Genomic DNA, 25,651 nt, shown 5'->3' on the forward strand with positions numbered 1-25,651 from the left:
CATTCCTGGAGATGTGTTGATTAGGTGACAATGTGTTGTTGTTGTTGTGATCAGAGCTCTGTGCTGCACGTGATGTGTTGATTAGGTGACGATGTGTGTTGTTGTTGTGATCAGAGCTCTGCCCTGCACGTGGCAGCCAGGGAGGGCCATGTAGCTGCAGTAAGACTGCTGCTGCGGAGAGGGGCGGAGATCAGCCTCAACAAGAACCACGCCTCCTTCTTCCACGAAGCACTGCAACATGGGAGGAAGGATGTGGTCAACGCCATCATCGACAGTGACAGGTTTGATCAGTCATGTGGGTTGAGGGTTGCGAAATTCAAATCAAATCAAATTGTATTTGCCACATGCGCCGAATACAACAGGTGTAGACATTACCGTGAAATGCTTACTTACAGCACTTAACCAACAATGCATTTAGTTCTTAATAAAAAAGTAAAATGAAACAACAACAGCAAAAAAGTGTTGAGAAAAAAAGAGCAGAAGTAAAATAAAATAACAGTAGGGAGGCTATATGCAGGGGGGTACCGGTGCAGAGTAAATGTGCGGGGGCACCGGCTAGTTGAGGTAGTTGAGGTAATATGTACATGTGGGTTAAAGTGACAATGCATAAATAATTAACAGAGTAGCAGCAGCGTAAAAAAATAATGGGGTGGGGGTGCAAATAGTCTGGGTAGCCATGATTAGCTGTTCATGAGTCTTATGGCTTGGGGGTAGAAGCTGTTGAGAAGCCTTTTGGACCTAGACTTGGCGCTCCGGTACCACTTGCCATGCGGTAGCAGAGAGAACAGTCTATGACTAGGGTGGCTGAAGTCTTTGACAATTTTGAGGGCCGTCCTCTGACACCGCCTGGTATAGAGGTCCTGGATGGCAGGAAGCTTTGCCCCAGTGATGTACTGGGCCGTACGCACTACCCTCTGTAGTGCCTTGCGGTCGGAGGCCGAGCAGTTGCTATACCAGGCGGTGATGCAACCAGTCAGGATGCTCTCGATGGTGCAGCTATAGAACTTTTTGAGGATCTAAGGACCCATGCCAAATCATTTCAGTCTCCTGAGGGGGAATATGCTTTGTCGTGCCCTCTTCACGACTGTCTTGGTGTGTTTGGACCATGATAGTTAGTTGGTGATGTGGACACCAAGGAACTTGAAGCTCTCAATCTGTTCCACTACAGCCCCGTCTATGAGAATGGGGGCGTGCTCAGTCCTCTTTTTTTTCCTGTAGTCCACAATCATCTCCTTTGTCTTGGTCACGTTGAGAGAAAGGTTGTTATCCTGGCACCACACGGCCAGGTCTCTGACCTCCTCCCTATTGTGTCAATGGGCAGCTCGTGGCTGTGCTTCCCTTTGTAGTTTGTAATAGTTTTCAAGCCCTGCCACATCCGACGAGCATCAGAGCCGGTGTAGTATGATTCAATCTTAGTCCTGTATTGACTCTTTGCCTGTTTGATGGTTCATCTGAGGGCATAGCGGGATTTCTTATAAGCGTCCGGGTTAGAGTCCCGCTCCTTGAAAGCGGCAGCTCTACCCTTTAGCTCAGTGCGGATGTTGCCTTCTGGTTGGGGTATGTCCGTACGGTCACTGTGGGTACGACGTCATCGATGCACTTAATGATGAAGCCAGTGACTGATGTGGTGTACTCCTCAATGCTATCTGAAGAATCCCGGAACATGTTCCAGTCTGTGCTAGCAAAACAGTCCTGTAGCTTAGCATCTGCGTCATCTGACCACTTTTTTATTAACCAAGTCACTGGTGCTTCCTGCTTTAGCTCATAAGAAGGAATCAGGAGGATAGAGTTATGGTCAGATTTGCCAAATGGAGGGCGAGGGAGAGCTTTGTATGCGTCTCTGTGTGTGGAGTAAAGGTGGTCTAGAGTTTTTTTTCCCCTCTGGTTGCACATTTAACATGCTGGTAGAAATTAGGTAGAATGGATTTAAGTTTCCCTTCATCAAAGTCCCCGGCCACTAAGAGCACTGCCTCTGGATGAGCGTTTTCCTGTTTAGTTATGGCCTTATACAGCTCATTGAGTGCAATCTTAATGCCAGCATTGGTTTGTGGTGGTAAATAGACATAGAAATATAGATGAAAACTCTCTTGGTAAATAGTGTGGTCTACAGCTTATCATAAGGTACTCTACCTCAGGCGAGCAAAACCTTGAGACTTCCTTAGTATTTGATTTTGTGCACCAGCTGTTGTTTACAAATATACACAGACCGCCACCCCTTGTCTTACCGGAGTCAGCCGTTCTGTCCTGCCGATGTAGCGTGTAGCCCGCTAGCTGTATGTTGTCCATGTCGTCGTTCAGCCATGACTCGGTGAAACATAAGATATTACAGTTTTTAATGTTCCGTTGGTAGGATAACCGTAATCTTAGGTCATCCAATTTATTTTCCAATGATTGAAAATTGGCTAATAGGATTGATGGGAGCGGCAGTTTACTCGCTCGCCATCGGATCCTTACAAGGCACCCCGACCTACGTCCACGATATCTCCGTATATTTCTCCTGCGAATTACGGGGATTTGGGCCTTGTCAGGTGTCTGTAGGATATCCTTCGCGGCCGCCTCATGAAGGAAAAATATGAGGTGAGTAATCGCTGTCCTGATATCCAGAAGCTCTTTTTGGTTATAAGAGACGATGGCAGAAACATTATGTACAAAATCAATTAAAAAATAACGCAGAAAAACACACACATAATAGTACAATTGGTTAGAGGGCTGTAAAACGGCAGCCATCTTCTCCGGCTCCAAACAGATTGCCCATATCCCTTAGGTTTTGGTTCCTGGTTGGAAGATTCCAGAGGGTTAGGTCAGGTCATCATCAACAGTGACAGGTTAGAAGTTTCCCGGAATTAAGAGGGAGTAGGTAGGTAATCTATAGTCCTCCAACCGAGATTTCTGGAACAGATTTTGAGAAAGCTACTGGTATTTCACAACCCTAGTCCAGTGTGTCGCTAACCCAGAGTTTTTCCTGTCCTGATGACCCTTTTGTGCCACGAGTAGGAAAAACTCTGGGCCCTGTAGTCTGGCTGCTTTCAAAGACTTCTGAATGTTTTTTGGATCCTTCCAGATAAACACAGTGGTGTGTCCATGCATATCTGTTTGTTTCGTTGCAGATGTAGTGACACCCTGAGGACGTTCAGATGTGATGCTGGCCAACGTTGTCCAGTGTTGGACCTGGTCGACTTGCTGCCAGAGTCTTTCAAGGTTTGCCCTCACACACCTGAACAATTCCAATACAGTATGTTATTGTGAAATGATAGCAACATGTAGCAATGAATCTGTGTATACTTATATATGCCCACTGTATGTAGTCATCATTGGGGTTGTTCTCAGTCAACTGACTTGATAAAATAAGGTTTTGCGATGATAGGCTTGTGCTTGGGCATTGCCTTTATAAATTAATGTGTAGGAAAAGTATTTAACCAGTGTGTGGCGTTGCAACATTTTGGTAACTTGGGCCTCCCGAGTCGTGGAGCGGTCTAAGGCACTGCATCGCAGAGTTGCGGCGTCACTACAGCCTGGGGTTCAATCCCAGGCTGTGTCATTACTGACCGGGTGACCCATGGGGTGGTGCACAATTGGCCCAGCGTGGTTAGGGGAGGGTTTTGGCCAGGGGGAGGCTTTACTTGGCTCAACACGCTCTTGTGGCGGGCCGGGCGCCTGCAGGCTGACTTCGGTCGTCAGTTGAACAGTGTGTCCTCTGACACGTTGGTGCAGCTGGCTTCCGGGTTAAGCGTGGTTAGGCGGGTCATGTTTCGGAGGACGCATTACTCGACCTTCGCCTCTCCCGAGCCTGTTGGGGAGTTGCAGCGATGAGACAAGTTCGAAATTGGGATAATATTTTATTTATTTATTTTTAAATACAATTCCCATAAACTTTCCCAAAACTCCCTGGTTTTCTAGAAATCCCAGTTGGAAGTTTCCCGAAATCAGGAGGGAATAAGCAGGAAATCCGGAATCCTCCAACCAGGATTTCTGGAAAAATTGGGAATTTATGGAAAGTTACTAGAATTTTGCATCGCTAACCAGATGATTAACCAGATGATAATGTCCCCTGTTATCTCCCTGATGACAATGTCCCCTGTTATCTCCCTGATGATAATGTCCCCTGTTATCTCCCTGATGATAATGTCCCCTGTTATCTCCCTGATGATAATGTCCCCTGTTATCTCCCTGATGATAATGTCCCCTGTTATCTCCCTGATGATAATGTCCCCTGTTATCTCCCTGATGATAATGTCCCTTGTTATCTCCCTGATGATAATGTCCCCTGTTATCTCCCTGGTGATAATGTCCCCTGTTATCTCCCTGATGATAATGTCCCCTGTTATCTCCCTGATGATAATGTCCCCTGTTATCTCCCTGATGATAATGTCCCCTGTTATCTCCCTGTAACCTGCTCAGCACCTACTGGACCGCTGCATCAGAGAGTCGGACGATGACAGCAACAGTCCTGACTATCATGTGTGTAAATTCTACTGTGAGACTTTTTTTTATTGTGATAACATAATGTGTGGGACTTTTATTGTGAAACGGGAAGTCGCAGCGTCCCTGCCAGGTTTCCATTCTCATCCTCAGCCTTACACTACGATACACACTCAATACTGTATAATTACAGAAAAAGGGATTGATGTATTTGCTATCATTTTCATACAGTTTCTTTCTGTTGTGTAGATTGAGTACAATTTCCAGTGGCTTCAGGCACCGATAGCACTGAAGAAGCACTCAAATATTGACAAAAGTGTGAAGATCCAGCCACTCGCCGCTCTGAATGTAAGTGGCTACAATACAAGTACAAAACTATCTCCTTAGATTTCCATTGTAGATCTATTGTTAAGAGCAAGCATGCATGTAACAGAACGGGGATCCCTGCGACAGACAGATCTATAAACAGTCTGGTGAAGGTCTATTGAGAACGAAACGTTGGGGTACAAAAGATCCATAAACTGTTGGAAGCATCAAAGACCAACCAGTTTGCTGGGGGTTTTTCCCTTGCTATTCAGACAGAGATTATTATCCGACTCAAAGATCCACATAATCACCAACCTGTTGTTGTTCTCTCTCTGAGGCGATGGTAAACTACAACAGCATGTCGCTCCTCACACACCCCGTCTGCAAGAAATACCTGGAGATGAAGTGGTTAGTATGTTGCATCCTAAATGGTCCCCTATTCCCTACATGTATTACAATTATTCTATGAAGTGGTTAGTATTCAGAGTAGGGTTGCAAAATTCCTGAAACCTTCCCCAAATTCCCAGGTTTTCCAGAAATCCTGGTTGAAAGATTCCCGGCGGAATAAGAAGGGAATAAGTTGGGGAAAGTTTCAGGAATTTTACAACCATAGATTTCTGGAAAATCTGGGAATTTGGGGAAAGTTTCAGGAATTCTACAACCAAGATTTATGGAAAATCTGGGAATTTGGGGAACGTTTCAGGAATTTTACAACCAAGATTTCTGGAAAACCTGAGAATTTGGGGAAAGTTTCAGGAATTCTACAACCAAGATTTCTGGAAAACCTAGGAATTTTGAGAAAATTACCAGAAACACCCTACTTCAGAGTGATGAACGTTGGTTTTCCACTTGCTGTGGGCAGGTATTTTTTTCTTCTTCTGTTAATTGAAGCGGTTACGATTCTTCTGTTCCCAACTGCAGGGTGGCCTACGGGAGCGCTGCTCACCTTCTGAACCTGTTATTGTACCTGCTTGGCCTGCTTCCTCTCACCCACCTCATAGTGAGCCTGAGACCCAGCCTGGACTACACCGGCCCTGACAACACCACAGCTGTCACCATGGTGCCCATTTCCTTCAGAGAGGTACTGCACGCTGATACCCGCTGCATGGCTGTCAACCGCCAGGTGCTGTGGACTCAGCTGTAATAGTGTGTGTGTGTGTGTGTGTGTGTGTGTGTGTGTGTGTGTGTGTGTGTGTGTGTGTAGTGAAAAGAGCAGATGCTTTGTGTTGACCAACAAAAATAAAAGTGAGTGCATGGGAGGAGAGCTACATGGATTGGCTAGTGAATAACACAAGAGGGAATAAAAATAACGTATGATCGTTACTATGTACAAGGTCTAGTGGGCAAACAGATTAATGGAGGGGATTTTCATTTATTTAAACAACACACTACCATAGATACCATCTCTGTCCTGAGGATTCAAATAATCAACTCATCATTAAGCTTTGAACATTTGAACACGCTGTGTAGTGCTATAGGGCTAAAACCAACGTGTTTACACCTTAAGGTCCCGAGAGCCGAGTTTGGGAAAAAACGCCGCTGTAGAAAGACAGGTGTCTAAAGTCCAGGGACCAGGTTATCGAGTCGATTCATACACACACACAGTGCAACTGTCTGTAGATATATAAGAAGGATGACACCCAGAGGTCTGACAGGTCACACTACAGGGGCACTATATTCCCATGTAGGGCCCATCGGGCTCTGGTCAAAAGTAGTGCACTATATAGGGAATAGGGTCCCATTCTCTGGTCAAAAGTAGTGCACTATATAGGGAATATGGTGCCATTTTCTGGTCAAAAGTAGTGCACTATATAGGGAATAGGGTGCCATTCTCTGGTCAAAAGTAGTGCACTATATAGGGAATAGGGTGCCATTCTCTGATCAAAAGTAGTGCACTATATAGGGAATAGGGTGCCATTTGGGGGACACAGTAGGTGACGTCATGGCAGAGATAATGTGTAACTCTGATAACTAAAATAACTTACTCCCTGGTCCAGAAGGTGAAGGAAGACCCCCCCTGTTGGGCCTCGTTTCCCAGAGCCTTCGTAGCGTTAAGATCATCGTTAGAACCATATTTTATGATATATTTTTAGTAGCCGAGTTGTTTCCCAAAACCGTTGTTACTAAAGTTGAAAATAATTCTTATTTACCGACTGCCTCCCGACAACCACCTGCAGCGCCTTCAGAAAGTATTCAGACCCGTCATACCCGTCATACCCGTCAGACCCGTCAGACCCGTCAGACCCGTCATACCCGTCATACCCATCAGACCCGTCGACTAATTTCACATTTTGTTGTGTTACAGCCTGCGTTCAAAATGCGAAAATAAATAAAAATCGCACCCATCTAAACACAATACTCCATAATGACAAAGTGCAAACATGTTGACATTTTTTTTGTGCACATTTATTTAAAATGAAATACAGAAACATCTCATTTACATAAGTATTCACACCCCTGATGTAGCTCAGTTGGTAGAGTATGGCGTTTGCAACACCAGGGTTGTGGGTTTGATTCCCACGGGGGGCCAGTATAAAAAATAATGTATGCACTCACTAACTGTAAGTCGCTCTGGATAAGAGCGTCTGCTAAATGACGTAAATGTAAAATGTAAATGTATTACTCTCTAAAAGCACCTTCTTTCTGGGTAAGTCTCTAAGAGCTTTCCACACCTGGATTGTGCAACATTTGCCCGTTATTCTTCTCAGAATTCTTCAAGCTCGGTCAAATTGGTTGTTGATCGTTGCTCGACAACCATTTTCAGGTCTTGCCATAGATTTTCAAGCAGATTTAAGTCAAAACTGTAACTGGGCCACTCAGGAACATTCACTGTCTTCTTGGTAAGCAACTCCAGAGTAGATTTGGACTTGTGTTATAGGTTATTGTCCTGCTGAAAGGTGAATTCATCTCCTAGTGTCTAGTGGAAAGCAGACTGAACTAAGTTGTCCTCTAGGATTTTGCCTGTGCTTAGCTTCATTCTGTTTACTTTTTAACCTGACAAACTGCCCAGTCCTTAACGATTATAACCATACCCATAACATGATGCAGCCACCGCTATGCTTTCAAGTATGAAGGGTGGTAATCAGTGATGTGTTGTGTTGGATTTGCCCCAAACATAACACTTTGTATTCAGGACAAAAAAGTGAATTGCTTTGCCACATTTTTTGCAGTATTGCTTTGGTGCCTTGTTGCAAACATGATGCATTTTTTGCTATATTTTTATTCTGTACAAGCTTCCTTCTTTTCCCTCTGCCAATTAGGTTAGTATTGTGGAGTAACTACAATGGTGTTGATCCATCCTCAGTTTTCTCCTATCCCAGCCTTTAAACTCTGTAACTGGCCTCATGGTGAAATCCCTGAGCGGTTTCCTTTCTCTCCGGCAACTGAGTTAGGAAGGACGCCTGTATCTTTGTAGTGACTGGGTGTATTGATACAACATCCAAAGTCTAATTAATTACTTCACCATGCTCAAAGGGATAGTCAATGGCTGCTACCAATAGGTGCCCTTCTTTGTGAGGTATTGGAAAACCTCCCTGGTCTTTGCAGTTGATTCTGAGCCATAATGGCTTGTGTGGCTCAGTTAGTAGAGCATGGCACTTGCAACGCCAGGGTTGTGGGTTCGATTCCCACTGGGAACCAGTACGAACAAATATAAAAAGGTATACACTCACTACTGTAAGGTGCTCGGGATAAGAGTGACTGATAAATGACGTAAATGTGTTTGAAATTCACTGCTCGACTGAGGGATGTTACAGATAATTGTATGCGTGGGGTACAGAGATGAGGTAGTCATAAAAAGTCTGCTAAATGGCATATTATTATTATCATGTTAAACACTGTTATTGCACACATAATGAGTCCATGCAACTTGTTAAGTACATTTTTACTCCTGAACTTATTTAGGCTTGCCAAAACAAAGGGGTTGAATACGTATTGACTCAAGACATTTCAGCTTTTGATTTTGTATTAATTAGTAAAAATTTTGAAAAAAATAATTCCACTTTGACATTATGGAGTATTGTGTGCAGGCCACTTTATACACAGAAGATCTCCGCTAAACACAGAATAAAGAGGTTTATCCGTCTCTCTGTGACCGCTGATAACTTCAGAAGAAAGTTGACTACAAATACAAAAGTTACCAATGTCTTTGCAATTGTTGCAAACAAGCGAAGAATCAAACTGTGCTTCAAATGAAAACCGAGATGACTGCAAAAGATGAATACATTACAGGCTACGTAGGGCCTATATATTTTCATTCAATTGAATTCTATTTAGCTAAATTCTAGGGTTACTGTCTGTCATTTGTGCCTCAATATTTCATGATGTGTAAGAACATGTGCTGAATGGTAAGCATTTATTATTATTCTTTATTTATTCAGGGAAACAAATTGACACCAGGGTCTCATAACACAACAACACAATACAATATGAAACAAAACGGCGATCAATACAATGTAAAATAAAATAAAAAAATATAAGAAAAAAAAACGTTACAGTCCTCAATTAACACCCTAAACTGCCCGAGAACATCTAATTGTAATTAGTTCTGCAAGTTGTTCCAGCGGTAAAAACTAAAAGCAGATTAATTGTAATTTTGGTGGAGTCCCGAGGAACCTCAGGAGTTAACCAACCCCGTGAACGGGGTTTGGTATCTCATGTTTTTATACTTCAACAACATAGTGAGGTAAGTTGGACGCTTGTGTAGTAGAGCTTTGTTAACAAAAAAAGGGAATAGTGAAGTGATCTAGGGGGACTTTAATGAGGACCAGCCAACATTTTGATACAGGACGCAGTGGTAAGTATTATAACTGTCTCCTGTGATAAAGCGAAGGGCGCTATGGTAGACTGGGTCCAAAGGCTTAAGAGTAGCGGCTTCTGAATTTTGGTTAATGGAGTCACCGTAGTCAAGAACTGGCAGGGAAGTTGACTGTACAATCTGCTTCCTGCTGTTTAGGAAGACGCAAGATCTATTTCTGAAAAAAAAAAAAGAAGCCCACTTTAAATCTTAGCTTTTTAACAACTCATCAGTATGATTTTTTTTAACATTAATTCCTTGTCCAATCCAAAAGCAGAGATATTTATAGGCGGGAACCTGCTCAATGAAAAGAACCATCCAAGGCATAAATGTGTAAGCCATCTGAAATATTTCTAAGAGAATTAGAAAACAGCATACATTTAGTTTTTCCTGCATTAACCACCAATATTCAATCAAGAAGGACTTTCTGCAAGGCCTGTTTAGCCGTAGGGGGCAATAGCATACAGATGAACGGCACAAGTTTTTGCATATAGACCAATATTAAATTATATAAATAGTAAAGAGGACAGGTCCCAAAGTCAATATCTGTGGCACACCTTTAGTAATATCGAGATAACTTGACTTGACACCATCAGAAATCACAGCTTGTGTCCTTGTCTGACAGATAATTCTCAAACCTCTTGCAAGAAGGCTGATCCAGGCCTATTTCAGTCAACCTTTGAATGAGAATGTGATTGTCAACAATGTCAAAGGCCTTCGAAAGGTCTATAAATAAGGCAGTGACAATGATTTTTATGTTGTAAGCAATTTAACACATCATATAAAAGTGTAACCGCTCAAACGGTCCTAATCTACATTTACAAAAGTATGTGGACACCTGCTCATCGAACATCTCATTCCAAAATCATGGGTGTTAATATGGAGTTGGTCCCCCATTTGCTGCTATAACAGCCTCCACTCTTCTGGGAAGGCTTTCCACTAGATGTTGGAACATTGCTGCGGGGACTTGCTTCCATTCAGCCACAAGAGCATTAGCTAGGTCAGGCACTGATGTTGGGAGATTAGGCCTGGCTCGCAGTCGGCGTTCCAGTTCATCCCAAAGGTGTTCGATGGGGTTGAAGTCAGGGCTCTGTGCAGGCCAGTCAAGTTCTTCCACACGGATCTCGACAAACCATTTCTGTATGGACCTCGCTTTGTGCATGGGGGCATTGTCATGCTGAAACAGGAAAGGGCCTTCCCCAAACTGTTGCCACAAAGTTGGAAGTACATTGTATGCTGTAGCGTTAAGTTTTCCCTTCACTGGAACTAAGGGGCCTAGCCCGAACCATGAAAAACAGCCTTTACAGTTGGCACTATGCATTCGGGCAGATAGCGTTCTCCTGCCATCCGACAAACCCAGAATAGACCGTTGGACTGCCAGATGGTGAAGCGTGATTGATTGCTCCAGAGTCCAATGGCGGACCAGCTGTTATTTACAAATAGACACAGACCGCCACCCCCTGTCTTACCGGAGGCAGCTGTTCTATCTTGCCGAAGCAGCGTAAACCCAGCCACCTGTATGTTGTCCATGTCGTCGTTCAGCCACGACTCGGTGAAACATAAGATATTACAGTTATTAATGTCCCGTTGGTAGTATATTCTTGATCGGAGCTCATCCATTTTGTTATCCAATGATTGTACGTTGACTAATAGGACTGATGGTAGAGGCAGATTACCCACTCGCTGTCGGATCCTTACAAGGCACCCCGACCTACGTCCCCGATATCACTGTGTCTTCTTCATGTGAATGACGGGGATTTGGGCCTTGTCGAGTGTCTGAAGTAAATCCTTTGCGTCCGACTCGTTAAATAGAAAATCTTTGTCCAGTACGAGGTGAATAATCGCTGTCCTGATATCCAGAAGCTCTTTTCGGTCATAAGAGATGGTGGCAGAGACATTATGTACAAAATAAGTTACAAATAATGCTTAGAAACACCCAATAGCACAATTGGTTAAGCGGCCGTAAAACGGCAGCCATCTCCTCCGGCGCCATTCTGATGTCCTATTACTTCATTTAGTCACTCTCATTATGAACTGCAAGCGATTCATCACGGCTCTCTTTCATTATGAACTGGAAATGATTCAGCATGACTCTCTTTCACTATGAACTGGAAACGATTCATCATGAATCTTTTTCATTATGAACTGGAAACAATTGATCACACCTCTCATTATGAACTGGAAACGACTCATAACGACTCGATTTCATTATGAACTGGAAACGATTCATCATGAATCTCTTTCATTATGAACTGGAAACAATTGATCACACCTCTCATTATGAACTGGAAACGACTCATAACGACTCGATTTCATTATGAACTGGAATTGATTCATCACGACACTCACACCTCACGCTCTGCAGAAACTGGCAGTGGAAGCAAAATAGCCCCATGGGGTTATTTTGTTTCCACTGGTCCTGGAGCTTTGTTAAGGTCAACAGCATCATGAACTTTACCAGGTACCAGGACATTTTAGCCAAAAATCTGGTTGCCTCTGCCAGGAGACTGAAACTTGGCCGCAAGTTGATCTTCCAGTTGATTTTCCAGCCAGACAATAACCCCAAGCACACATTCACAATCCTCTGGTTGAACATACACTACGTTTTGATGGAAGCAACATTCACAATCTGAATCTAACTTTTTTAATTTTTTTATTTACCTTTGCCCCACAGCAAGATTCCTTCCTGTCCAGTTGCATGGTGATGGTGCTAGTGATGAACATCTACTCCATGGGGAAGGAAGTGATGCAGATGTACCATCAGGTACTGATCTAGGATCAGTTTACTTTCCTGAAGTCTTAACCTTAGGAAGACATTTCAATCTAAAATCTAACTTTATTCTTACCCTTGAGAGTGTTCTAAATCCGAGCAGTACTGGACTTAGCTTGTGCCAATTTGTTCCATTCCTCCTGAGAAATAAAGAGTGCTGAGTTTTATTTAAAAAAAAATTATGGACACATGGAATACAGCCTGGCTTTAGAATACTCCCATAAATTGAATGCACCAATTTGCAAGTCGCTCTGGATAAGAGTGTCTGCTAAATGATGTAAATGTAAATGGAATGTTATATGGGACATGGAGACAACCTGGCTTTAGAATACTCCCAAGGTATTCAAACATCTGACAAGATGAAGAAACCTAGAGAGAAACGTAGAGAGGAACCAGGCTCTGAGGGGTGACCAGTCATCTTCTGGCTGTGCCGAGTGGAGATTTAAGAGTACATGGCCATTATGGCCAGATTGTTTTTGATCATTCAAAACATTCATAGATGACCAGCAGGGTCAGATAATAACCATGATGGGTATAGAGGGTGCAACAGTTCAACAACTCAGGAGTCAATGTCAGTTGGCTTTTCATAGTCAGGCACATTAGGGGGAAAAAACATTGTCCTACGCCGGTACAGTAATGTGCATTTATCACAGTGCCCAGATCCATAAATACAGTTGAAGTCGGAAGTTTACATACACTTAGGTTGGAGTCATTAAAACTCGTTTTTTTCAACCACTCCACAAATGTCTTGTTAACAAACTATAGTTTTGGCAAGTCGGTTAGGACATCTACTTTGTGCATGACACAAGTAATTTTTCCAACAGTTGTTTTTACGGACAGATTATTTCACTTATAATTCACTGTATCACAATTCCAGTGGGTCAGAAGTTTACATACGCTAAGTTGACTGTGACTTTCAACAGCTTGGAAAATTCCAGAAAATGATGTCATGGCTGTGGAAGCTTCTGATAGGCTAATTGACATCATTTGAGTCAGTTGGAGGTGTACGTAAACTTCAACTGTATATGTTGCGTGGTGAAACCTTCACACAGTATGAGCGGGTGGAGGACATGCTGTCACGGACGTTGAAGGACGGGTCAGACCAAGGCGTGAAATGCATACATGTTTATTTAACAAAATAAACACACCAACAAAACAACGTAACGTGAAGTCCTCAGGCTAAACACAAAACAAGCCTCTAACACGGAACAAGATCCCACAACTAATGATGCAAACAGGCTACTTAAGTATGATCCCCAATCAGAGACAACGAGCGACAGCCGCCTCTGATTGGGAACCACACCCGGCCAAACATAGAAACACAAAACCTAGAAAGTGAACATAGAAATACTAACATAGAATATCCACACCCTGACACAACATACTAGAGTCCCACGAGTCAGGGCGTGACAACATGCAGACCATCACTCATCATGACGAATCATGAAAGCGTTCTGTAATAGGGTGATTATACGGAAATCTGTTTGAAAGGTTGGAATGTCGTTCTGGATCTTTTCGGGCTACATTTACATTTAAGTCATACAGCAGACGCTCTTATCCAGAGTGACTTACAGTCAGGACATTCAACAGAGTTTTGTAATACAAAATCAGTAAAAGGTGTGTTCAGTAAGCTACGGTAATTTAGAATTTGAAGGCCTTATCCTAACTTGAAAAACACTCAAAAGAAAAAAAAAGTGTTGTAACTCGTGCATTGAAGTCCATTGGGTTTTGGCCTAGTGTAAATAACATTCTCTTGTTTTCCCTCAATAGCGTTTGAGTTACTTGAAGGACATCTCCAACATTCAGGACTGGTACTCAATCATCTTCTCTCTTGTCTTCGTAATCGCCCTGTTCCTCAACGCTGAGGGGTCCTGGTACTGGCAGGCTGGGGCGCTGGCCATTATCATGTCATGGGTTAACTTCCTCCTCTATCTCCAAAGGTATTTACCAACAAACAATGTAGCCGATTTGTCTCTGTCTAGCGAGATTACAATGTTGTTTTACTGTCATTTACAGATTGTTCATTTTATGATGATTGTTAGTGCACAAATCAATGGAGTTGTTTGATTGATTGACTGACTGACTGATTGATTGGTAACGGAAATACGCTGAGACTCAACAAAAAACCATTGATTTCAAAGTTTAACAAAACATACAACTCTATGCACAAGGACTACTTACAGCTATGACATGACACCTTGGCTTTGTAAAAATCTATTTTGGTTATTGAACTACAGTAAGTGAAGTGGATTTACACACGATAACGGAATTACGGCAACGGAATTTCATCATGGGTCCCTGATCTGTGCTATACAGCAATACATAATGATGGATAAGAATGTCGTGCTCTTCATGGTGAGAATAGGAACACAAAGGTATATATTCTACACACTGGTTATTATTGTAATGAGTTCCGCCCCCAAACAAGACCAAATTTGGTTGGACCGGACCAAATATGAACCAATCATAGACATCTATGTTTCACAAGTTTGGACATCACAGTACATCACAGTACTGAGTTCAATAAAGTACAATACAGTAGAAAAGTAGAGTAGAGTTCAGTACATTACAGTACATTATACGGTACTCTACTCTAATGTACTCTACTGTACTATACTCTACTGTACTATACTCTACTGTACTATACTCTGCTTTTCATTACTGTACTGTGCTGTCAAACCTGTGAAACCAAGACGTTTATGATCGCTTCAGATTTGGTCCGGTCACCAATCACGGACGTCTATGTTTGGGCCAAATCAAGGCCGGTCTTGGTCGGACCAAAAAAATCAATGTCTGTAGACGTTGAAGTCTAGGCCGGGTCCGGACCAAAAAATGACGTCTGTAGACGTCATTCAAAGCCAGGGTGGACAGACCAAATGTAAACTTATTTTCAACGTCCATGGATGTCCGGTCTCAGTCGGTGCTAATTGGGTCAATTGCGGGTTACAGTAAATGGAAAAAGAGGGGGCTCATGGGTAGGCGTCAGTAAGAGCCGGGAGAGGTGACGTTTAACTGGAGAGAGAGAAGAGAGAGGCAGAGAGACAGAAGGAGGGGTTTTCCAGACTGTTTTAACACTCTTGCTTTGTCCACCAGACAACAGAAAGACAAAGAAAACAGTTATGAGCTGAACATAACAGTATACCAGTGGAAGGAGGACAGTAGCAGGAGACCCTATGAGCTGAACATAACAGTATACCAGTGGAAGGAGGACAGTATCAGGAGACCCTATGAGCTGAACATAACAGTATACCAGTGGAAGGAGGACAGTAACAGGAGACCCTATGAGCTGAACATAACAGTATACCAGTGGAAGGGAGGACAGTAGCAGGAGACCCTATGAGCTGAACATAACAGTATACCAGTGGAAGGGAGGACAGTAGCAGGAGACCCTATGAGCTGAACATAACAGTATACCAGTGGAAGGGAGGACAGTAGCAGGAGACCCTATGAGCTGAACATAACAGTATACCAGTGGAAGGAGGACAGTAGCAGGAGACCCTATGAGCTGAACATAACAGTATACCAGTGGAAGGAGGACAGTAACAGGAGACCCTATGAGCTGAACATAACAGTATACCAGTGGAAGGGAGGACAGTAACAGGAGACCCTATGAGCTGAACATAACAGTATACCAGTGGAAGGGAGGACAGTAGCAGGAGACCCTATGAGCTGAACATAACAGTATACCAGTGGAAGGAGGACAGTAGCAGGAGACCCTATGAGCTGAACATAACAGTATACCAGTGGAAGGAGGACAGTAGCAGGAGACCCTATGAGCTGAACATAACAGTATACCAGTGGAAGGGAGGACAGTAACAGGAGACCCTATGAGCTGAACATAACAGTATACCAGTGGAAGGGAGGACAGTAGCAGGAGACCCTATGAGCTGAACATAACAGTATACCAGTGGAAGGAGGACAGTAGCAGGAGGACAGTAGCAGGAGGACAGTAGCAGGAGGACAGTAGCAGGAGGACAGTAGCAGGAGGACAGTAGCAGGAGGACAGTAGCAGGAGGACAGTAGCAGGAGGACAGTAGCAGGAGGACAGTAGCAGGAGGACAGTAGCAGGAGGACAGTAGCAGGAGACCCACTGTGGTTTGTGACTACTGTGATTTCCATTGTAGCCAATTCACCTGCAGTAATTCCGTGAAAGATTTTTCTGTAATTCTGTCATACTTTGGTAACAGAATTACGACTTTTAATCACTTCATAATTCATGAACACTATAACTAAATGTTAGGTCTACCTTTACTTGTGACTTCAGTTAACGTTCATTATCCCTCCTCATGATGGAGAGAAATCTGAAAAATATCATAAAGATATGTGGGTTGTTGGTAGTGGAATTACAAGGCAAATAATTTCTCCAAAACGAAATATAAGATGTATTATATATATAAAATATATAATATATTAGTTGGCAGGGGCTTTTTACTTCAATATAGTTGTGTTTTGATGTATTTGATACCTTTTAAGACTTTTTCTGGTAGATGGTTTCCAAGACCCCTTTTCCATTTGTTTTGACCAGATATCAAAGCCATTACTTGTTCCTAATTATTCAAATGGAAAATGGTATAAAAATTTTTTTTTATCTATGCCTTCATTTCTCCAAAATAAAGACTCTTCGCTTTTCATTTGACACCCAATTTGATATGCGCCTATGTACTTCACATGTTGGTGCTCATGGGTCTTGTGTTTTTTTCTTTCCAGGTTTGAGCACTTTGGGATCTATGTGGTGATGTTTCAGGAGATTGCGAGGACGTTGTTTAAAATCCTGTTGCTGTTCTGCTTTCTGATGCTGGCTTTCGCCTTGGGCTTTTACGCTCTCATGCTCAACCAGGTGAGAAGAGACATTAGAAACACTGGTCCCACTTTAAAAACACATTGTTTTGTATAAGGCCTACATAGGTCATCTGTAATTTCCTCAAATCAATGAAGATATGAGATATGATGGAACTAAAATCTCTCTCTCTCTTTCTCTCTCTCTCTCTCTCTCTCTCTCTCTCTCTCTCTCTCTCGCTCTCTAGAAAGAGTTTGAGCGACTGGACCTGTCGGTGATCCAGATCTTTGTGATGATGGTCGGAGAACTGAATTACCAAAGCAACTTTCTGGACATATACCTAGACAACAAATTTCCATTTCCCTTCCTCACCTTCTATTTGTTGGTGATGTTTATCATCTTCATGCCCATCCTGCTGATGAACATGATGGTAAGCCTCTCCATGATGATGTCCTGGCCTGCACAAAAAAAAAACTCATCCAATTTACATTTCCTTCAAATCTACACATTTTGCCATGGGGCGGAGAGAAGCAATTCTACCCATTTTGCCATTAAGGAAGAGAGAAAAATTAGCAGTTTTACAGCTAATTTCCTGCAATTCTGTTGCCATTAAGGAAGAGAGAAATGTTTGCCGTTTTTAGTATGATATCTAAGAGTGACTCACAAAATCAATGGGCCCCCCCCGGTCGGTAATTTCACCATGATTACTACAATTTTAGAGAGCTGGCCGATTTACCAATCTAAAAAATGTTAGCTGTCATGGGCTAATTGAGTGACTGTCAGTGACGGACATAACAACAGAAAAACTGCTGATGCACAAACACATTTCGAAATTTCAGCTTGTGCATTCGACTATTCTAACTCTCAACAGTAATTTGAGACCCTGACTGAGTAAAAAAAAAAGTAACTTTTTTTTTTTAACTTTGGAAATTGATCGGCGGGCCTACAAAAGTTGCCCCTCCCTGATCTGCAGCTATCCTGTCTCATCCAGGGTGTCCAAGTCCATCTCTGGTATTTATTGGTATTTGTCACTGACTATTACCAATGTGCTATCGTGAGAATGATTGTTGAGAGATCTCCATTAAAAAAACTAAATAGATTTACTGTTGCTCTCAGAGAAATTCCAAAGGTTTAACAGAGCTAATTATAATGTGACCATACTTTATCACTTATACAGTCGTGGTCAAAAGTTTTGAGAATGACACAAATACTAATTTTCACAAAGTCTGCTGCCTCAGTTTTGATGATGTCAATTTGCATATACTCCAGAATGTCATGAAGAGTGATCAGATGAATTGCAATGAATTGCAAAGTCCATCTTTGCCATGAAAATGAACTTAATCTCCCAAAAAACATTTCCACTGCATTTCAGCCCTGCCACAAAAGGACCAGCTGCCATCATGTCGGTGATTCTCTCGTTAACACAGGTGAGAGTGTTGACGAGGACAAGGCTGGAGATCACTCTGTCATGCTGATTGAGTTAGAATAACAGACTGGAAGCTTTAAAAGGAGGGTGGTGCTTGAAATCATTGTTCTTCCTCTGTTAACCATGGTTACCTGCAAGAAAACACGTGCCGTCATTATTGCTAAGCACAAAAAGGATTCACAGGCAAGGATATTGCACCTAAATCAACCATTTATCGGATCATCAAGAACTTCAAGGAGAGAGGATCAATTGTTGTGAAGAAGGCGTCAGGGCGCCCAAGAAAGTCCAGCAAGCGCCAGGACCGTCTCCAAAAGTTGATTCAGCTGCGGGATTGGGGCACCACCAGTGCAGAGCTTGCTCAGGAATGGCAGCAGGCAGGTGTGAGTGCATCTGCACGCACAGTGAGGCGAAGACTTTTGGAGGATGGCCTGGTGTCAAGAAGGGCAGCGAGGAAGCCACTTCTCTCCAGGAAAAAACATCAGGGACAGACTGATATTCTGCAAAAGGTACAGGGATTAGACTGCTGAGGACTGGGGTAAAGTCATTTTCTCTGATGAATCCCCTTTCCGATTGTTTGGGGCATCCGGAAAAAAGCTTGTCCGGAGAAGACAAGGTGAGCGCTACCATCAGTCCTGTGTCATGCCAACAGTAAAGCATCCTGACACCATTCATGTGTGGGGTTACTTCTCAGCCAAGGGAGTGGGCTCACTCACAATTTTGCCTAAGAACACAGCCATGAATAAAGAATGGTACCAACACATCCTCCGAGAGCAACTTCTCCCAACCATCCAAGAACAGTTTGGTGACGAACAATGCCTTTTCCAGCATGATGGAGCACCTTGCCATAAGGCAAAATACATTTTGGGTCCATGGCCAAGAAACTCCTCAGACCTTAATCCCATTTAGAACTTGTGGTCAATCCTCAAGAGGCGGGTGGACAAACAAAAAGCCACAAATTCTGACAAACTCCAAGCATTGATTATGCAAGAATGGGCTGCCATCAGTCAGGATGTGGGCCAGAAGTTAATTGACAGCATGCCAGGGCAGATTGCAGAGGTCTTGAAAAAGAAGTGTCAACACTGCAAATATTGACTCTTTGCATAAACTTAATGTAATTGTCAATAAAAGCCTTTGACACTTATGGAATGCTTGTAATTATACTTCAGTATACCATAGTAACATCTGACAAAAATATCTCATAACACTAAAGCAGCGAACTTTGTAAAGACCAATACTTGTGTCATTCTCAAAACCTTTGACCACGACTGTATATAATCAATGATGTTATTTATGTCAATATAGCATTTGCAAAACCATAAACAGCTATTGGTTCAATTCAACCCAGAATAAAAAAAAAAAAAAAAAAAAATGTACAATAGGCCTAGGGTTTCAAGCTCTGGTTGATTTAAAATGTAATGATATTTAGTGATATTAAATTGTGTTCGGTTGTCAACACAACCAAATATCAACATGTAAAAGAGGTGAATCTTCTGCCTGGATAGTTCCATCTTTGACTTACAGTAGCCTGACTTTAATTCCAGTTTATCTACAAATTAATATAATATGTTGGATTCACGTCTCCATCTCAAACAAAAATCAAAGTTAAACAATGGGACTAAATGAAATAATATAAAGTACATTTGATTTGATTTAATCATTCTTTAACTTAGATTTTTGGTTGAGATAGAGACGTGAATCCAAAATATCAATGATTAATATGTAGACAAACTGGAATTTAAGCTAGAAGTCAGTGGCACAAATGGAAGCATAATATTAATATATTTTAATGTCGATATTTGGTTTCATTGACAACCAAACACAATTCAATATCACTTTTGAAAATACAAAAAAAGAGCCTATTACCTTGTTGACAGATTAACAAATTATATATTAGATTCAAATCTCCAACTCAACCAAAAATAAACGTTAAAGGATGAGATTAACACCAGTAGCTGAGATGGAACTATCCAATATGTAGATACTGTCTTCAGAAAGTATTCACACCCCATGACAAGCTAAAATGTCTTGAGTCAATAAGTATTCAACCCCTTTGTTATGTCAATCCTAAATAAGTTCAGGAGTAAAAATGTGCTTAACAAGTCACATTATAGGTTGCATGGACTCTGTCTGTGTGTAATAATAGTGTATAACCTGATTTTTGAATGAATACCTCATCTCTGTACCCCACAAATACAATTATCTGTAAGGTCTCTCAGTCGAGCAATGAATTTCAAGCACAGATTCAACCACAAAGACCAGGGTGCTTTTACAATGCCTCTCAAAGAAGAGCAACTATTGGTAGATGGGTAAAAAAAAAGCAGACATTGAATATCCCTTTGAGCATGGTGAAGTTATTCATTACACTTTGGATGGTGTATCAATACACCCAGTCACTACAAACATACAGGCGTCCTTCGTAACTCAGTTGCCAGAGAGGAAGGAAACCACTCAGGGATTTGACCATGAGGCCAATGGTGACTTCAAAACAGTTACAAAGTGGAATGGCTCTGATAGGAGAAAACTGAGGATGGATGAACAACATTGTAGTTACTCCAAAATACAAACCTAATTGACAGAGTACAAAGAAGGAAGCCTGTATAGAATACAAATATTCCAAAACATTCGTCCTGTTTCCAACAAGGCACCAAAGTAATACTGCAAAAGATGTGGCAAAGCAATTAACTTTTTGTCCTGAATACAAAGTGTTGTGTTGGATTTGCCCCAAACATATCACTGAGTACCGCTCTCCATATTTACAAGCATAGTGGTGGCTGCATCATGTTATGGGTATGGTTGTAATCGATAAAGGCTGAGCAGTTATTCAGCATGAATCATAAACTGAATGAAGCTAAGCACAGGCAAAATCCTAGAGGAAAACCTGGTTCAGTCTGCTTTCCACCAGACACTGGGAGCAGGACAATAACCTAAAACACAAGGCCACATCTACACTGGAGTTGCTTACCAAGAAGACAGTGACTGTTCCTTATTGGCTGAGTTACAGTTTTGACTTAAATCTATGTGAAAATCTATAGAAAGACCTGGAAATGGTTGCCTAGCAACAATCAACAATCAATTTGACAGAGCTTGAAGAATTCTGAAAATAATAAATGGGCAAATGTTGCACAATCCAGGTGTGGAAAGCTCTTAGAGACTTACCCAGAAAGACAGCTGTTATTACTGCCAAATATGCTTCTACAAAGTATTGACTCAGGGGTTCTCAAATCTCAATTTAATCAATTTTATATTCATTCCGTAACACAAAAAAATGTGGAAAACGTCACACCCCTCAACATGTTTTCACTTTGTCATTATGGGGAATTGTGTGTAGATCGGTGAGAAAGAAAAACTATTCTCAAATCTCAATTTAATCAGTTTTGAATTGAGGCTGTAATAAAAACAAAATGTGGAATAAGTCAAGGGGTATGAGTACTTTCTGAAGGCACTGTACATCTCCTTTTAAATGTTAATATTTGGTTGCGAGAGCAGCTGCCAGCTTGAACTCGTCCTTGTAGGCATAAGCCTTGTTGTAATCTCATAGCCAGGGGTTCATTTAATTGGGAATTGGGAGGTGGGGGAGCCCTCGTCTTTTGGTGACCATTTGAAACCCAAAAGCAATTTTATTGCTATAAAAATATAGGTTTTGATAGCTGTAGCCTAATTGCTATTTTTATTCATTTGACCAGTAGGCTAGTTCAATTTTCGTTTTATCTATTGGTATGAAAATAAACAGAACTGAACAACTTGCTATTTAGAGCATTTTCCCAATAATACATGTCCTGTTCTAAAGCTAGGCTACTTATGGTTTTCAGTTCGCTGCGGTCATGTGCTCTCCTCCTGTGTTGTTTAAGACACTGGCCTTGTCTGAATAACCATACTAGCGTACTACATACTTAAAATGCATACTCATTTTGGTGTTTTATCTAGTTGAATTCACTAGTCTTTTCCCACTCACCTGTTTGACAACAGATGATAATCAGATAAATTGACATGCTGTAACAAAATGAATGAATGGCGGGAGTCAACCCAATCGCGCATTAGATAACGCATTTGGAGTACTATTTTGAACATTTCACATACAGGTACTATAAAATGTTATTTTTTAGCATACTATTTAGTTCGCAAGTATCGGTATTCGGACGCCAATGCTCTGGAAGCGGGAAGCGAATGAGGTAATGTCACTGTCATACTCAGATTTAACATAGTAAACATACATCCGGGACGCACGCTTTGTATGGTATGTATTAATTTGTGGATGTCCATCATACATACAGTATGATATGTTACGAATTTACAAAACTTCTGATATGTTACGAATTACAATTTATTGTCACTAACATTAGCTAGGTGGCTAGGTGGCTAATGCTAACGTTAGCTAGGCTCATTTTGGCGTTTTATCTAGTAGAATTCACTCGTCTTTTCCCACTCACTCTAATTTGGTGCCCTGGATTTACTTTACTATGTTACGTGTAGTCAATGAGACCAGGCTGAATAGTGATATGTCTGCATTGCATTTTATCTTCATTTTGGCAGATTAATGAGTTTGACACCATCGATCTAAGGGATCCATCTCAACAATCTAAAGTGGCTTCCTCTCTGGTCTCCTTTCTTTAGATCTGTATTGATGAATGGAAGGAGACATGGACAGGAAACCGCTTCAGACTATTAAAATGCAGCCCCACTTTTCACAGGAAAGAGACTACGGGAGGTCAATGCTAATTGTCAATGGATAGTTGCCAAATCCAAATATTGATGGTTCCTATTGGTGTCCCTTTGGGTGTGCTGTAGATTGGTTTGGCGGTCGGAGACATCGCTGAGGTACAGAGAAGTGCCGCTCTGAAGAGAATAGCCATGCAGGTACGGAGCTGGATAACACTCTGTCCATTTGATAAGATTTTTTTATTTATTTTTATTTTAGGGTGATTTAAGGTGTTTTGAGGAATGTTACACATTTTGAACAGCTAATGGGCACTTGTTTTAGTGTCATTGTAAAGTTGTTCTGATTGGGTCAACATCACTTCCTCATCATACTGTACTAGTATACCAAGATATAGGTCAACCCTTCTCAACGTACTCAATATGACGAAATGCCATACTTGCGGATATTGTTGACTGAAGGCATTGATGTTTTTTTTTCTATGTCAGATTGAGCTCCACACCAACCTGGAGGAGAAGATGCCGTACTGGTTGTTGAAGAGAGTGGACCAGTCATCCATCACCATCTACCCCAACCGCAAGTGCTCCAGGGTGGGTGTGGTACCTGGGCCTGTATTCATAAAGCATCTCAGAGTAGGATTACAATCCAAAATACAAAATGGATGCTATAGTGGATCAGGACGCTGTTTAAACATGGCCCTAAAAACAAAACATAAAGTCAAAAATACAAACAGAAAATATATATATATATACAGTGTGTGCGAATGTAGTAGGTTATGGAGGTAAGGCAATAAATAGACCATAATGTAAAATAGTTACAATTTCGTATTAACACTGGAATGATAGATATAGCAAAATATGACTTAAAAGGAGAAGTAGAGTTATTGGTGACTGTGAGGGTCGGTGTGAGGTGTGACCCAGGTGCGGTGCAGGATAGACAGTAGGCAGTAGGCAGAGATGGTGAAACAAGGACCTTTACTGGTGGTCCCGAAGCCAAAATACAAAATAACGGACTTATCACTATAAAAGAAAGTTGGAGCAAATAAGCCTCCAAAAACCGCCTGAATACGGAATACAACCTACGACTGAAACAAATAACGAAACAGGGAGAACACTTCTCAAATACCTGTACACAGGTCTCCAATCAGACACTGAGTAGTACTGCTGGACATAGAGAAACTAGCAGAGAAAACTGAGCAAGGGAACACAGGGAAGTGAGGGCATAAACACACAGGGGAACAGGGAGACACAGGTGAACAGGGAGACACAGGTGAACAGGTAGACACAGGTGAACAGGTAGACACAGGTGTACAGGTAGACACAGGTGAACAGGTAGACACAGGTGAACAGGTAGACACAGGTGAACAGGGAGACACAGGTGAACAGGGAGACACAGGTGAACAGGTAGACACAGGTGAACAGGTAGACACAGGGGAACAGGTAGACACAGGTGAACAGGTAGACACAGGTGAACAGGTAGACACAGGTGAACAGGTTGACACAGGTGAACAGGGAGACACAGGTGAACAGGGAGACACAGGTGAACAGGTAGACACAGGTGAACAGGTAGACACAGGTGAACAGGTAGACACAGGTGAACAGGTAGACACAGGTGAACAGGTAGACCCAGGCGACACCAATAGGATGATGATTAGTCCAGACTGTGAGTGAGGAGGTGCCTAAAGGTTGTCGGAGGATGACACCTAGTGGGTCGCTCCGGAACTGCGACCCCCCCCCCTCCTGTAACAGGTGACTGGTGTAGTTCAATTGGTAGAGCATGGCGCCTGTAATGCCAGGGTAGTGGGTTCGATCCCAAGGACCACCCATACGTAAAAATGTATGCACACGTGACTGTAAGTCGGTTTGGATAAAAGCGTCTGCTAAATGGCATATTATTATTATTATTATTATTATTATTATTATTATTATTATTATATTATTATAATATTTAGATTGTCTTTTGAGGTCTTCAATAGCAAATGATATAGAGATAGTTGATAAATGTAGATTATACACTGAGTGTACAAAACGACGAAAGCGTTCAATAGCAGAGGCAAAAAATTATGATTAGTTATGGGCTAACAGTATGCAGGTGTCTATTGATCTCTGTTTTAGTCAGGACACTGTATACAGTATGTATATATATATATATTCAACATATATGATCTTCTTAGACTTTCTCCATCTCTATGCTAAATAATTAAAGAGCTGTGCAGTAATCACTGGTTACCTGTTTTGTTTGTTCAAATGGCCTCCATACTGAAGTTCTGGAGTCGAGGAGAGGCCAACGAAGTGCGAACTCGTCTATTGACCAACTCATCCAATTCAACCCCTGTCGAAGCTGAACTACGCAAACAGAAGTACAGGTGACACGTACGATCAGAAAGGAGTGCTAGGGGTTGTATGGTGTAAAGGAGTGCTAGGGGTTGTATGGTGTGTAAAGGAGTGCTAGGTGTTGTATGGTGTTGTATGGTGTGTAAAGGGGTGCTAGGTGGCGCAGTGGTC

The 25,651-nt window shown here is 42.0% G+C and overlaps 1 protein-coding gene across 1 annotated transcript in view; it reads left to right on the forward strand.

The window, feature by feature from the left end:
- trpa1b (transient receptor potential cation channel, subfamily A, member 1b) overlaps positions 1-25,651 on the forward strand; it is a 90,830-nt gene that overhangs the window by 63,983 nt on the left and 1,196 nt on the right. The window contains exons 15-27 of the mRNA XM_041881345.2: positions 115-281; positions 3,108-3,198; positions 4,399-4,458; positions 4,669-4,767; positions 5,063-5,133; positions 5,647-5,806; positions 12,195-12,284; positions 14,061-14,230; positions 16,998-17,127; positions 17,315-17,497; positions 23,279-23,347; positions 23,636-23,737; positions 25,412-25,512. Coding sequence (XP_041737279.1) covers positions 115-281; positions 3,108-3,198; positions 4,399-4,458; positions 4,669-4,767; positions 5,063-5,133; positions 5,647-5,806; positions 12,195-12,284; positions 14,061-14,230; positions 16,998-17,127; positions 17,315-17,497; positions 23,279-23,347; positions 23,636-23,737; positions 25,412-25,512 — 1,493 coding nt within the window. The remainder of the gene's footprint in view (positions 1-114; positions 282-3,107; positions 3,199-4,398; positions 4,459-4,668; positions 4,768-5,062; positions 5,134-5,646; positions 5,807-12,194; positions 12,285-14,060; positions 14,231-16,997; positions 17,128-17,314; positions 17,498-23,278; positions 23,348-23,635; positions 23,738-25,411; positions 25,513-25,651) is intronic.

Source organism: Coregonus clupeaformis, chromosome 7, assembly GCF_020615455.1.
Source record: "Coregonus clupeaformis isolate EN_2021a chromosome 7, ASM2061545v1, whole genome shotgun sequence".
In the NCBI taxonomy this organism is placed as follows: Eukaryota; Metazoa; Chordata; class Actinopteri; order Salmoniformes; family Salmonidae; genus Coregonus; species Coregonus clupeaformis.